This window comes from Mustela lutreola, chromosome 18 (assembly GCF_030435805.1).
Source record: "Mustela lutreola isolate mMusLut2 chromosome 18, mMusLut2.pri, whole genome shotgun sequence".
Classification (NCBI taxonomy): domain Eukaryota; kingdom Metazoa; phylum Chordata; class Mammalia; order Carnivora; family Mustelidae; genus Mustela; species Mustela lutreola.
In genome coordinates this window covers 39,447,427-39,463,819 of record NC_081307.1, presented here as the reverse complement: position 1 = coordinate 39,463,819, position 16,393 = coordinate 39,447,427, and the positions used below count along the sequence as shown (strand labels likewise).

Below are 16,393 nucleotides of genomic sequence, written 5' to 3'. Positions count from 1 at the left end.
AGCTGGCAAAGAATATGATAAGTGTCAGAAGTCAATAAAATTGAAAATAGAGAAAAAAAAATAGAAAAGAAGAAACAAAAGCTATTTCTTTTTAAAAAAAATCAATGTAATTGATAAGCTTCTTCTTATAAGACTGGAGGGGAAAGAGAGAGAGGGAGAGGAAGAAAGAAGACACACATTACCAATATGAGGCATAAAACCGTAGATATTATTACAGAGTCAAGTCATAAAGAAGACTACATAATAAACATTATGATTAACTTTGGACTCATAAAGTTGACAGATTATTAAAAATGAAACAATTCTCTGATTACCACAAACTATCAAAATTCACCCAAGATGAAATAGACAATACACATAGTCCTAAGACCATTACAGAAATTGATCTTGTCATTAAGAAGATTCCCCAAGGGAAATCTTCAGACCCAGACAGCTTTACTAGAGAATTCTACCAATCTTTTATTGAGGAATCAGCACTATGTTCTTATACACTTCTCTGGAACATAACAGAGGAAGTTATAGTTTTCAACTCGTCAAATGAGACCAGTGTTACTCTGACGTGAAAACCAGGGCAAGAAGGGAGAGAAGGAGGGAGGAAGGGCAGGGACAGGGCCAGGGAAGAAAGGAAAGGGACCGAGAAGGAGGAAGGAGGCACAGACCAGTACGTCTCATCAACGCAGACACACGTATCCTTGATAAAATACTAGAAACTTAATCCAATAATGTGCAACACTATGGGGGTTAATGTAGAGCACCCATCAGCCAGAATACCTTTCTTGCTAAAATGTAACACGGAGGCTGCTGGGGGCGATGGAAGGTTTTGGAGAAAGGCTTAGGCCTTTAGAATGCCGAGGCCTGCGTGACCACACTGTCATAGGAATGCTACGGGAAGTTGGCGTCCCCAACACTTTCTTAGCCCATGCAACCATCCTGTGACCTAAGAGATGTATGCACTGCCCTTTGCACTATGTGTACCAGAACTCAGGAACATGCAGATCAGCACATCGTGTCTTTCCCGTAAGCAGATTCCCCCAGCTCCAGCAAAACCCCTTGTCACACTGACATGCTTGAGAAACAGTGATAAGATCTGTGATTATCCTAAGGACCAAAAAAAGCAGGAGCGAAAAAGAGCAAGGGTCTTCCTCTCTGAGCACGGACCCCTTGCCTTCTCCTCTCTTTAGAGCCAAGTGCAGTCATCTTTCCTCCCTTGGTACAGGGATTGCTGGCCGTTCCGGGACTCCACCACAAGGTGGAATTGATTCCAGGCATGCAAGGCTGGTTCAGGATTCAAAAGTCAAGTAATATAATCCACAATAGGAACTAGCTAACAAGGGACAATTTTATATTCACATCAAATGACACATAAAAAGCATTTGATAAATGGCAGCAAATATTATATTTATGAACTGGAAGTCTCAACTCTCCCCCAACTGTTCGACAGGTATAATGCAAGTCCTACTGCAGTCCCACCGAGAACTTTAGGGATGTATACAAGGTTATTCCAAAATTTATATAGAATGGTGTAGGCACTAAAATATCTAAAAGGACTAGTGCCTAAGAAAAGCAGAGTCCTTAAACTTGATGCCAAAGGCACAAGTTATGGAAAGTTCATAAATTCAACCACATCAAAATTAAAAACGTTTGCTCTGTAAAGACTTATATGAACAAGATAAAAAGACAAGTAACAGACTGTAGGGAAATACTAGCAAACCATGTATTCTACCAAGGACTGTTATCTAGAATAGGCCAAGAAATCCGCCTCCCTGCCTGCCTGCCTGCCTGCCTTCCATCAGAGAGAGTCAGGGGCAGGGGAGGGACAGAGGGAGAGAAAGAATCCCATGTAGCCTCCCTGTTGAGTGCAGAGCCTGATGCAGGGCTAGATCTCACAAACACAAGATCATGAAACAAGCCCAAACCAGGAATCTGACGCTTAACTGACTGAGCCGCAGGCACCCTAAGAATCTACAGAGAAATCTTAAAAAAATAATGTTAAATAATCCAATCCGAAAATAAGAAAAAGACATATGGACAGTTTACCAAAGAGGATGTACAGATGGCAAAATTTTAAAAAGGCAGAGGGGAAGGCAAGAAAAAGACACTCAACATCATTTGGAAGTTTCTTCTGAGATGAGGCATGCGACTCATGTACAAACCAGCGTTATCAGTGCGGGGTCTATCCAAGGCAAATGAAACGCACACTCCCACTGAAACCCGCACAGAACTGACAGTCAGCCTGGAATCAATGCAGTAGGCTCTGCGGTGGTGACGGTGACCACAGAGGCATGGCGCATCCTGGAAATCGAGTCAGTCAAAGGACAGAACTATTCCCCAACTGGTTTTCAACATGCAGGGAAAGCTGCTGGGTGGGGAAAAAAAAGACCATCGTACAAGGTTATACTCTGTGATTCCATGGCTATCACACGCCGACGATGTTACAATTTTATAGGTGGTGTTCAGAGTGGCTCTCAGCGTCAGCGGGGAGATGGGGAGAGGGAGACAGATGTGATGAGGAAAGGTAGCGCGATTGAGATTTGTGAGCTGGGGACCGTGTGTCTTGCTGGTGATGGGTGCAAGGACTGAATTTAGAACTTAACACACACATGAATAAACAGGAAGGCCCAAGATTGATGAGTTGTATCAGTGTCAACATCCTGGCTGTGATGACCAGTTATGGATGAAGAAGTGAGCAGGCATCACTTTGTATCAACATCTTAGGTCCCGATATCCCTGGAGCAGTCTCCTGCCTTCACGACCATAAATGCAAGCGCTCCTTGTCCTCATCTAGCAAATGGGAATAACGAGATCACCAAGAGACAAAGCAGGTGCAGACAGATTCAGTGCATGACAGCTCAATCCCCTGCATTCCTCCTTCCTAGCACCTTCCATTGCCCACGATCGAGCCCTGCATGTGCATTACACGAAAGCAGAAATCATAACTATAGTAAGATAAATCTTGCAGTCGCAGTACACTTTTTAAACCAATTTGTTATTCACCATTCCTATTTACACCTGCAACAATCCTTTGGGGCTCACAGGCCTAAGCCAGGCAGGCTTGCTGCAGGGAAGGGATGCCCCATATTGTTTTAAATGCTCTTATATCCCCCCTGCCAAAGAGAATAGCTTTGCCTTTGACTTAATTTAATGTCAAAAACACAACACAAACGTGAAATGCTTTTGACTGATGATTCACAGGAAAGAGATCCTTATCGCTTTGGGTCAAGAGCGTGCAGAGAAAGATGTGCATCTCTTCATTTCTTAGAGAAAGGAGCCACAGGGAATCAATACTGGTGACGGAATGAGCAGAGTATTTGGAGAATGGCTCGGGCTGTTGGGGCCCCCAGTGAGTTGGAATTCAACCCACCCCATCTCCAGCCAGCACTCAGTGAGCTTTGATTCCTTTGGGACCTATGGCTTCTCCCATGTAGGAAGGTAACCTCCAAAGACAACTTGCCATGGCTCCCAAGGTCCCAGGCCAACGTGCCCTCCCAGATCCCACTGAAACATTTGGTATCCCAAAGCTAAAATGCTGATATTCCATGGTCTGTTTATTTCCCCACTGATAGGGTTTCTGGAATTGTTGGGATAGAGAATCTAGACACTGTAGCGTACTGAGAAGGGTCCTGCTTTGCTCACCATCTCCAGGGAACTTAACAGGCTGGGCAGCCTCTTCCATTTCTCCTTGTTGGTCATTCCCCTAAAGATCCCCCAACCCCGAATCCTACTACATTGTCTGAATTGCAATAAATACTTCAAAGACTGGAGGAAGAAGGCTCTCAGATAAACAGACAGAGACAGGAAAGCTGATGTGCATGAAGTCTGAGTGAAAAATGATTTTGTTGGGGCACCTGGGGGCTCAGTGGGTTGGGCCTCAGGTCATGATCTCAGGGTCCTGGGATCGAGCCCCACATCAGGCTCTCTGCTCAGCAGGGAGCTAGCTTCTCCCTCTCTCTCTGCCTGCTTCTCTGTCTACTGTGTCAAATAAATAAATACGAAGAAAGAAGGAAAGAAAAAATAAAAAAACAAAAATGGTTTTGCAGCATGAGTCTGACCTGTGTTATCGGATATACCCACGCGCACAGGCAGTGCTATTAGGAGAATGAAAATATGAAGAAAAACACTTGTGAACATGTGATTCCAGACTTAGAAGAACCTAAGGAGTGTACTTGATTCCTAATCATGAAAACACACGTTTTTATTGAGAGAGCCTTTAAGTAGCTATCTTTGTGTACTGCTTCCTAATATAAACTGCTTGAGCTTTTCTCAAAAGCACTAAGAGGTATATTGATTGGCTTCTCCGATAATATCGAAGATATATAAACAGGGAAACATCGGTTGTTAGTGTTTGCTTTTGTATGGCTGTTCCCCAGTCTTTTAATAAAAAAAGAATGATGCCCTTCGGCTTAGGATTTGCCAACAACAGCAGCGGGATGTGGCCACAGCCGTTCAATGGCTTGAGGAGCTTCCAGGAAAACAAGCAGCAGTTTCAGAAATAATAGATTGAGCGGCCATAAGTCACAACTAGTATCCTTTGCCGTTAATCCACAAATCTGGCAGCGCTGCTCGCTCACAGACGTCCCTGAGGTTGGCTATCCATCCCCTTAGAGGCACAGACATTTCAAACCTATAACCTGAAATTAAAGCAGTATCCTGGCCACCAACTGCGAATCACTGAAAAGGCCAGAAGGAACTCCAGATACAATTCTTCTGCAAAGTAAACTCAAGACAATTATCAATACATATTCTTGGACAGATCTCAACAGAGGTTTATTAAGTAAGTTATTTAATTTTAATCTTGTCCCTCTCTAAAAATAACCTGAGTAAATCCATTCATCTCTTGGGAAGATTGGACCATTTAAAGGGTCTCCTAAATTCAGTTATTCTCTTTCTGTGCCGAGAATATTAAGAAATGAAAATACCATTAACAAAAATTAGAACATTGAAAACCATATTTAGGATGAGCTAAATTTGGGTTAGGTAGCTGGCTTTCCAGATTTTTTCTGAAAATCCGAGGCTAGAATTCCATCCCCCCACTCCAAAAGAAGGGACCTACGGTAACACAGTCAGCCTGAGGCAGTAAATAGTCTTCATGAAGGAAGTTTCCAGCTTGTGTTGTATCTGAAATCCGCATCAGGAGACCCCGTGATTCCGTAATCTGGCCTACAACTGCCCCCACGTGCCCGCCGTCTCTCCGGTTAGATTTTCATTTCCGTGCTGAGAATAACGTCTAGCAGATAAGTCCTTCAAAATATTTGTTGATGTATTCTCTAAAAGTACCTGTTCATTTGAAGACACCAGCTGCGAACTCTCTAACCGGGTCCTTTCTTTTTCTGGAATTGTGTGTACTAAGGAAACAGATCAGTGGCTTCTCTTGTCTCTCTGCAGCTGATTAAAAGCCCAACTGATCTTTGTTGCATTATGTCTCCCAAAGGGCATCTCAGTTTGATTCAGTTGGCTATTTAGTTCTTCATTTATAGATTTGAGCTATCGAGAGGAAATTCTAATAACACTTATGTCAATGTAATACATAGTTTCCTGTTGCTCTCTTAAGAACAAATAGTGTTAAAAAAAAATAAGTCCATGACTTTAGATCTTTAATAGTGACCTAAGGGATTTTATAAGGCATTGCTGTGTTGCATTTATATTTTATATTTTGCACTTATTTAAAATTTTCTCTCATTTGCTATAGTGACACCTTTCTTAAATTAGCTGTTAAGGTAATAATAAAGCTACTTCACTTGTGGGTTACATTTCTTAACTCTGCAGCATGCATTAGTTCATTCTGCTCCTTGCCACAGGCAGGGAAAGTTTATTATACGTATTTTATAGGCATGAAAACAGAGGTACAGAGTAGTAAAGTGATGTCCCTCTGGGTCAGAGAGGTAGTTAATAGCAAAGCTGGAGCCAGAAACTCCATCTTTGGCTTTCTGGCCCTGTTCCTCTCCACCCTGTCACTGTTCACAAATTCTACTGCAGACCCATGCCCGGCTGCGAGCACGTGGTCAGTGTGGCAGCTGCAAACAACCCAGAGGTCAGAGCTCCACTGTGCAGGACACATACTCCTGGACATAGATGAAATCTCTAAGAATTTGGCAAAATAAATTAGTAAGTATTTGGTGACGGTGGCATAATAGGGAACTTCATACACTGTGGCAGAAGAACAGAGGAGCTTCTACCGAGAAAGTTTTCGGGCGATTGCTGGAGAAGGATAACAAGGTAAATGAAGTGACCCTCGCCCCTGAAATTCACCTGAAGGCAAACAAAACAAGTGTGGCAAGGCACTTGTAGGGAGCTGTTGACTGCACAGCTGCTTATAAATGCCAAGGCAGGGGGCGGGGGAGGCAAAGACCATCAGTGAGAATAATGAGAACCCCTTAAACAACATGCCACATCCATGTGTCACAGTAAGCAGCAGACCCTGTAGAACAACATGGGCTTTCAGTATCTGTCTACGCCCAGGGTGTTCCGTTCTCTGCACATCAGCATATCACAGGCTGGCAAGGTGGGGTAAATCCTAAAGGATTTTACCTACATGTACCTATATCTTAGTCTTATCATTTATAACACAAGGATACTATTGTCCCCTAACTTACAGGATTAAGATAAAGACAAAATAAAATAATATGTATTAGGCATTTAGCCCAGCACATGTTATATGAGATACTCAATGACTATTAGGTACAATATGACTAATGCTACTATTGTAATTATTATCATAAATCATGGGCCAGTAAAAGGATTTTAATTATTAGTCCTAATAGTATATGACCTATAATAAGATGAGATAGAGACCTGTAGTGGTAGGGAACAATGTCCAATCTATGATAAATGCTAAGAGCATATTCCCTGGGGCGCCTGGGTGGCTCAGTGGGTTAAAGCCTCTGCTTTCAGCTCTGGTCATGTTCCCAGGGTCCTGGGATTGAGCCCCGCATCGGGCTCTCTGCTCAGCAGGGAGCCTGCACCCCACCACCACCTGCCTCTCTGCCTACTTGTGATCTCTGTCAAATAAATAAATGAAATCTTAAAAAAAAAAAAAAAAGAGCATATTCCCAATGCAGTCAGAATATAGCCCATGCATTGCTGAAGGCACGGACAGCATGTCCATCTAATGTGGGTTACCCCATAAGCAACTGTAAGTATTGAATGAGTGAGTGTAATAGCCAGTACTGTTTTTCTCTAGCAGAATAATAAGCTGGAGGTATTAGATAAGGAAAGGGCCAAGGTCTAGGCAGGGAGAGACAGGAAGCCCTTGGATGGTCCCACACAAGGGACTACCTGGCCAGGCTCACAGACATCCCAGGGGTCGAGAAATGTTAGAGACAAGACATTAACCAGGGAGAAGGGAACATAACAATACACCTTGTCTGTCCTGAATAGAGAGGAGATATTTACACAATGGTTACAAATTCACCTGTTTTGTCTTAAATGTTATAGATGGGATATTTACGAGTTCCCTGGTCAGTTTTCTATCCGAGTCTGACCCGAAAAGCCTGCGGCAGCAGCCCGTTCTGCACCCTCTCACCCCAGAGAACTTTTTTCTTTCCTTTCTGTTCTCACCTTCACTTGATAAACTTGCACTTCGTGTCACCGTTTTGTGTCTGCGACATTCATTCCTCGCCTTCACGACACAAGAACCCTGCAGCCCTCCGACAGTTTCAGGGGCAAGATCCCTCCCAAACAGAAAGCAAGCCTGAGCATTGTACGAGTGAACCAAAAAAAATAAAAAAGTGAAACACTGCAGCATGACCTGCACTAAAGAAAGCGGTTTCCCGCTCAGGAGTGCTGGCCATCGGCGCGAGCCCCTAACACGGGAGGGAAAGCTGCGAAGACATTTCCCTCCGTGCTCACAAGCTTGAGCTTGACGAGTAAGCCTTCTCCCAGATCCTGTTTTCAGTTTGTATCGTGCGGGTCTCACGAAAGTGACCAAAGTGTCCTGAAGGCCCAGCTTCAGGGAGCAGGTAAAGAGGCATCTCGGGTAGAGACCGGCAGGGCAGACCATGACTCCCCCGCAAGCGCAGGGGAGGGATTCATGGGCTGATTTTTATATCAAGGCTGCGACTGTACTTTTCAGGACTTGACACTGAGAGCCCCAGATACACAGTCAGGTACCCCAGCTCAATCACCCCCAACCTCTGTGACTTTCAGCGCGTGGCCCTTCCAGGCTGCAAGTGGTTTTTCAAGACTCACGGTGTTGCTTGAGACAGCACCTGTACTCCCAAACACACCGCAAGGGCAAGGTCAGAGGAAGCAGGAGAGGTGAAGGAGGGTGTTAAGAAACCGCCCTTTCTGCTTTCTGCTCTTCTGTATATTGTAACTTTTTTTAATGACGTGAGGGGAAAAAATCAAAACAGATGAAACACAATCCTGAATTAGTTCTCATGTGAAATCAGACTTGGACATCACTAGCTTAGCAAGAATCCACGCATGCTGGCCCAGCTGTCTGCACGCGCTAGTGGAAAAGGCACACGTCAGCCCGTACTTACACGTACAAGACCGTCCTGGTGTCTCCCACTTTGCCAGCGTCGCCCACTGTGAGCGTGTCATAGCCTCGTTCTAGCTCGAACTCCTCAAAGGCAAGCTTGATGACCTGCATAAAGCAAAGATCCTTATTTAGCATCACAGGAACTTTCCATGACTTTAAATATGCAAACACCTAGTTGTAGTTTAACTACGGACAATTGTATATTCCCTGCCGTATATTCTCTATACAATTATATATTCTCTGCCTACATTTGAGGACCCTCCATTACAGAATTTTAAAGAATTCTGAACTGCTATCACTCCAGAGATACTGATTATCAGCACTAAAAGTGATTTTAAAAGCGAAAAAGTCGTATTACACCTTAAATCAAATATTTATCAAATATTTATTTTTTATAGTGCTGAAAAGGACCCAAAGATAATATAAGCAAAAGAATTGTTCCTTAATTCTTTTTAATTATTTTTAAATATATCTCATATGTTAATTCTTCTCATATTTCTTTTAATATATTTTGAGGACACCCAAATACTCTGAAACAAACATTTTTAGAGTAATGTATGCAGATTTTATTTGATTATCCATATTAACATATTAAAAAGACCTCCTGAGGCAAGAAAGCTTCCTCTGCATTTAACTCTGCAAAGCTTTATTTCTTAAAGAACACTTTGCCGTGGTGATTGACACCATACCAACTAGATATGATCGGTTTATGTCTGATTCAGCCATGTATTATGATTCTATGAATTTCTTTTTACAGAGCACAGGACTCTTTTCTCCTGAAAGAAGAAATGCTTTCTTCCATGACCAACGCTGTGAAGAAAGAGAAAGACAGTAAGAGATGTCATGAAATCAGGCTAGAAACCTGAGTGGCAAAGAGATCAAGGAACAGAGAGTTTGGTAGATGATAGACGGTAGACAGATAAAATAAGATATGAAGGTCACTGACAGATGACAGATAAGACAGATCTATAGAAGTGACAGATCAATAGATCGATAGATAAAAGAGTCACACAGATAAAAGATTGATTAGAGATACAGAGATAGACTCATCAATCATTAGAGAGATGAGACGGCTGATAGATGATGGAGATAAGAGAAGAAAGTGACACAGAAAGTAAATGGATAAATATAAATTATAGGCAGACGGATGGATAGACAAATGCATAGAAGAGCGAGCTACATGGCGAGAAGCAGGAATCAGAGGAGGAACACAGGACAGGAAGAGCAGAAACGGAACTACACTTGGATGCCTGCTAGCTAGACCTCCAAGCAAAGAGCATGTGGCAGCAGCAGGAAGGCCGGCTTCCGACTAACAGCAGATTAGTGTGCAGTCCGGAGCGGCTCCACACAGGTGCTCTTCCGAGCCAAGCCGAGCTAATGCGGAACACATTAATGTTGCCATTTGAAGTCCCTACTAAAACTAGTGATACAGTTATTATAAGTTATTACAAAAGGCTACTCTTTCAAAGTGCAGTGTTTGTGTGAATACATTATTTTAGTAGTTGTCTTTGAAACAGGCGTGGGGGTTGACACCTGTTGCAAACCAGGATCAATACTGCATATGAAACTTAGGACCTGAGCATGGTTTTATTTACTTTTTTTCCTTTCTCATGGGTCTGTTTGTAAGTGACCATGGTCCAATAAGAAGAGAATAAAAGCACTGAGACTGGCAGGTTCGTTCCCACATTTCTGAAAGATGTACCCAGGCCTGCCTCGTGCAGCACCCTGCAGTGTCACGATGATAATCCACTAATGTCCAAGGGTCACGCTTGGGTACCTCGTAATGAGTCACACACAGGGGGTCTCACTACGTAACTGTGCTTTCATTAGGGGTGTATAAATGGCCATTTTGTGGTTTTGTCAAGCCAATGCAAAGAGTAGCAGAGAGCCTTGTTTCAGTGTTTCACCTCAACAATCAGCCAGAGCCTGTTGTCAAAGGATAATCTCTACTCCATGCTGTTAATGCTCCATAAAGATAAAATGTACACCCAGTCTTGGGCCAAGAACCTAGAGTGTGTCAGACAATGTGGCATTCTGTAAATATTCTACCTGGTGTTAAAACAGAAATTCACATTTGTAATGAAACTTCCATCATTTCTCCATCAGGGATAGGCAGAGATGCAAGTGAAAAATAATGTTAAGTAAATGCATTTTTTAAAGATTTTATTTCTTTGCTTGAGAGTTAAGAAAGAGAATGCATGCCTGGGAGAGCAGGGCAGAGGGACAGGGAGAAGCAGGCTCCTTGCTGAGCAGGGAGATGGACTCGGGGCTCGATCCCAGGACCGAGGGATGACTTGAGCCAAAGGCAGATACTTAACCCACTGAGCCACCCAGGCATCCCCAAGTAAATACATTTTTAAATAAAAACTGGATATACGTAAGGTGTGCACCATGATTTGATGCACACATACAAATTAACTGCAGTCAAATTAACTAACCGATTTCTTCACACAGTTGCCGTTTTTTCAGTGTGGTGATAATCTGTGCTCTTAGCAAAATTCCAGTTCCCAGTACATTATTAACTGTAACACCTGGATCTCTCCACTTACTCGTCTTGCGTAACTAGCACTCTGGGCCACTGACCAGCATCTCCCCGCTTCCCCCACTCCCTGCATCAATCTACTTGTTGATACATGTATTTGACTTTTTTAGATCCCACAGATAAATGAAACAATACATTTTTTTCTTTATAGATCTGTCTCACTAAGCATAATGTTTTAGAGGTTCATCAGTAACTGTTACAAATGGAAGTCATCTCCTATTCACAGGGGAATAAAATTCCTGTATGCATGTGTGTATACAAAAGTACACACACCTTGACTTTATGCTTTGTCGATGAGCACTTAGGTTGTTCTCAGTCTCTTGGCTACTGTGACTATTAATAATGCTCAGATATATTTGGAATTGTGAGTGACTCAGTGACCAAAGTGTTTTCTTCGGTTCCTTAAACACAGGCGTGCCCTGACCTTGGTTCCCTGTAGATGGCTGCCCTACATTCACGTTTCTGCACGATGCTGCCCCTTGGTGGTGCCTGCCCTGCTCATTCTGTCCAAAGAAATCCTTCTCTTGCCAACACTGCCTATTCCCGTCACGTGTTTCAGCTGTTGGAACTTCACGTGCTCTGTCTGTGCCCCACACCCTTCCACGGTTGAGTGCCACAAGGGCCGGCGCTGTGCCTGGGACTTACTGCATGCCTGCTCTGCCCGGGCCACCATGCTTGGAATTAAAACAAAGGTGAGATGGGCAAAGTTCTGGCCTTCAAAACAACTTAAAAGTCTACAAGGGGGTATTTTGAGAAACAGAGTAATTTCAAAATTCTTAACTGTCACAAATAAAGATTCCTTAATAGATAAAATAAGAAGGAAAATCAAAAGCAAAGAAGGACAAAGTTTTAGACTTCAAAAAATTCAAAACCCACGCGGTATATTTTGATAAATACAGAATAATTACAGAATTTAACATTTACAAGTAAAAATTTCTTAATGACAATAGATGAAATCATTTACTTTTTCACCTTCAAACAGGATCTCAGGCCTGAGAGAAAGAGATGATGTTCCGTATAGACTTTGATGCAATTTTTAAAATATATATTTGGCGTTTTGTATTATTTTCTATTTTTTACCAATTCTAAGCATCTCACTGTTGTAAGACACTTGGTCTGAGTAAGTCCTCATTACAGGCTCCTTTTTGTATTATCAAGAATATCAAAACCCCTATAGACTCTATGAAAATAAAACACTACCTTCTGTTTAAACATTTCTAAATCAGGTACTTCTAAAAATACAGAGAAAACTTGTTTCTCAACCTTCGTAAAAGGAATGTAAAACAATATCTATAAAATATATCCTGGGGTGAGGTTATTCCAGTATGTTTATCTTCTGGGAACAATTAAAAACATTTAAGTATTAATTCCCTACATGATTTTTCCATATCTCTCCTCTGTGTTCCCAATTGTTCATTAATTCCTCATTTATTCATATATTCAAGGCAAATTAATGTTCCAGCCCTCTATCATGAACAGGCTTTGTCCAAATCTCTTCATTTGTATAAGTACATTTTAAACACACGGCTACCACCACTCAGACTAGTGGTGCGCTTATCAACAAGCGGTCTTCTTAAAAGAGCGAGGTACTAAATCAATTGTCCCTAATGCTAAGTTTTATCAGTAGGAAAACACATTTCAAGACAAAACGGAAGCATTTAAATTGGGCAGCATGTGCTGTTGTAATTTAAATCAGCATTAGAAATGGTAGGGGAAGGGCTGGAAAGATATCTCATTTCTCTTTCCTGATTCCGTGTCCCTCTTCTGACCCCAAGATGGACGTACATGGCAGTGGCTCACCGACAGATCCAAGAACGGTTCACGCCGAGTGACCCTTTCCACCTGCGTGTCTGCGTGCAGGAGCACAGCTATCTCACTGTCCACGCTGTGTCTGTGAATTCCTAATCCCCCTGCATTGTAGAAATGAATTATGTGCTTTCCTGCGAAGGATCGTTGAGCAAATTAAAGCAGAAACAGTGATTTATGGTGAATTTTTAATAAATTTGTGTTATCTTTGTTTTACTTTAATTGCTAGTCAGACTTGGAAGAAAGATTTGCCAAACTGATACAAAACAAGCGTAAGTACGCATTGTTTTATGTGAAATAAGACAGATGGGAGATGCCAATAAATACAAGTCTTTATTTAGGTAGAGTGCGACAGAGTTTTAGGACCGTGGAGATACTCTGCGTGAGACCATAATGGTGGGTACACGTTTATTTTCTCAAATCCACAGAATGTACGCCAGCAGGAGGGACCCTCACATACACTCTAGAACGCGGGTGTCATGATGTGTCCACGTGGGTTCCTCAGTTGTAACAAATGCCCCAAATGGCGGGGACGCTGAGAGTGGCATGGCTGTCCAGGTGTGGGGTGGGGGTACGTGAAAATTTGCATCTTCATGTTAATTTTGCTGTGAAACTAAAACCTCTTTTGAAAGTCTAAAACATATAAAGTTGTTTCCTTTTACAGAATGAACACAGTACATCATTAGTTTTTGATGAATCTTTGTTTCTTATAAAAAATAAATCATATATTTTATCTAAGGAGACTGTTACTTTGCTAACAGAGTCTGGAGAATTTCTCTCATGTAATTAGTTCAAAATGAACTCTACTTAAAAATATCTCCAAACCTATGGAACCTATATGTAATGTTTCCTGTACATGTCACTTGCCTTAATTGTGCGAGGAGGGTGCACACCCTGTTTTTCTACCTAATTCTTTTTCAGTGTTCTGATTAAGAAAACATGTAGGAATTCAAATGGAAAACAAAAGCTAACAAGCAAAAGGGAATTTTTTTTTTTTTTAAGCTCTTCGGTCAGTGCTACGACCCCGACCAACGCGGTGGTGCTAGGTGCTCAGCTGTGAGTAACTCTGGTGTCTCTCACTGTACATACACAGGCTGTGCTAGCCTCTGTCCCTGTGGCAGCCGGAGAGTCAGCAAGAGATTTGTCTGAAGTGTGTTCCCCAAATGGTGGACAGCTCCGGGGGACCATCTTGCAACTGGAATTAGTCCCGTGCCACACACATGAGCAGGAATGGGGAGAAGGTGACTCCAATGATGACAACGAAAACATCCTAATGATGCTGACAGAATCGCACGATCCTGCAGGTTCAGCCTTGCTTGCGGTATCCGTGGGGGCTCAGACCTTGTGTTCTGAAGCTCGGCCCCGTTACGGGCTCTCACAGTGTCGCCAACAGATGAACTCTACCTTGCTTGCTCCTGGACCAGTTCGTGAGGATGAATAATGGGTGTTCCCGGTGCTCCATTTTTCCACCACGCAGCCACCCAGGCAAAGAGAAAGAAAGGGCAACTAGTTGCATCAAGGCAGGTCTTCCCCTACCCTCTCTGGAAGCTCCCATCTCCTGGACTAGAAATACCACCTCCTTCTCCGCATCCTGTTTGTTCTAAGTCTTTCCACTCACGGTTGGGTGATCGCCATGGGTGACCCCCCACACCGGTCGGAGTTATACATCTACCTTTTCACGCATTCACTTGTTTAATAGCAGGGCCTCAGCTGCACTCCAAAAATCGCCTTCTTCAACCCAGCTCTGCAGGTACACACAGACGTGTGGAAATGTATGCTCGAATGCATGAGCACACCCTTTTCCAACATGAATACAGCCCGAGGTGCTGTAGCACACAGCAATTAATCCTCAACCTCCAGCATATAATAATCTTCTTATTAGCACAGCAGGTTCTGCTTTGTTCATGCTAGGACGTGACAAATCACATATTTATTCTCAGAAGCAGCTCATAACTCCTAAGTTGACACAGTAGTTTCAAAAGATCGCCAAGGGTCCAAAAAACTTCAAAACCCTGGCTGTGTAGGGAAGCTGAAACTCCAGGTATTTTCAAAGAGGCCACAGAAAGAATCCCTACACTTCATTCCTGTAGCTACAACCTTTGTGATAACATAGATCGGGCACATTCTAGTTCATCTCACTGGTAACTTACAGTTTGTCATTTATGTGTTTATGTCCTAAGAAGTTTTTGTCACAAACACTATTCAAATGAAGATAGTGTTCTTATTTTTTTATTTGACAGAGATCACAAGTAGGCAGAGAGGCAGGCAGAGAGAGAGGAGGAAGCAGGCTCCCCGCCGAGCAGAGAGCCCCATGCAGGGCTCGATCCCAGGACCCTGAGGTCATGACCTGAGCTGAAGGCAGAGGCTTTAACCCACTGAGCCACCCAGGTGCCCCTACTATGCATTTCTTATCATAACACTGTAATGGAAATGGTAGTCAATAATTTGGCTTTGAATTTAAAATTTTAAATGTTTTTTGAAATTTCAGTTATTCACCTTGCTGAATAAGTCAGTGTATTTTAAGTCTCTTTTCTGTGGGCTAGACACTATAAGAAGAGAAGGTTTATATTCTGGTTTATAATCTCTGACTTTGGCATTATTGCCAAAGTACTCAAATGGCCCTTGTATGACACTTGAGTTCTAACCGGAGGCCAGGATATAGGGGAGACAGCTATGCTTTTGGGTTAAGCACTGTGTTTTATTTGTCCAAACTATGTTCCTTGAGACTTCCTCCCATGAACATCTCAAAGAACTGCTTTCCCACATTTCTGATTTTTACAATAGCTTTTGTGAGTGATCTCTTCATATTATACTATATACCGTATCTGTATATCCATGTTCAATTTTCCTAGACTGTTAATGTCACTGGCTGAATTTACCAGATTTCCAAAGAAAAGTTGGTTACAGTTGATAGAACTGTAGATACGGTTGATAAAACTGTAGATACAGTTGATACAATAGAGTTGATACAGCATTCCATTTGGCTCCTGGTTAACAATGGAAAATACAATAAAATCGCAGGAGGAATTCTGAATACAGTTTAGTGCTGAAAGCTCCTGGAATTTATTACATGTTTGTACATTTTATAAGAATTTATTTATACCACATTATTGCATACCAAATTTGATATCCATCATTTATGGATATAGGCATATTGTTTAACCTAAATACGGATTTAAAGGTCTACTCACTTAGCAAATTTTATATATATATATATATATATATATATACACACACACACACACATATACATATATATATATATATATATATTTCCATGGTGTTACTAATAAATGTAAATTATTAATATTTTATTATAGATTGGAAAGAACATAAAATGTAATTATAGGTTTATGTGAATATGATGGTCTCTCAATTCATCATAAATTAGGTATGGAAAAAGTAGCAATAATAATAAAAAGTGTGAACATACAAAGGAGAAAAATTAATTCTGTTGACCTTCAGGTATAGATGGATACCCAGCATTCTGTAACTATTTAGAGATATCAAGAAAACTGCTTTCAGGGGCACCTGGGTGGCTCAGTGGGTTAAAGCCTCTGCCTTCG

At 42.0% G+C, this 16,393-nt stretch overlaps 1 protein-coding gene across 2 annotated transcripts in view; it reads right to left on the bottom strand.

The window, feature by feature from the left end:
• The window catches only part of CSMD1 (CUB and Sushi multiple domains 1), a 1,947,613-nt gene that overhangs the window by 449,316 nt on the left and 1,481,904 nt on the right, over positions 1 to 16,393 (bottom strand). For both annotated transcript variants that reach the window (XM_059156007.1, XM_059156008.1), the window contains exon 11: positions 8,481 to 8,584. In XM_059156007.1, the coding sequence (XP_059011990.1) occupies positions 8,481 to 8,584 (104 nt within the window). The remainder of the gene's footprint in view (positions 1 to 8,480; positions 8,585 to 16,393) is intronic.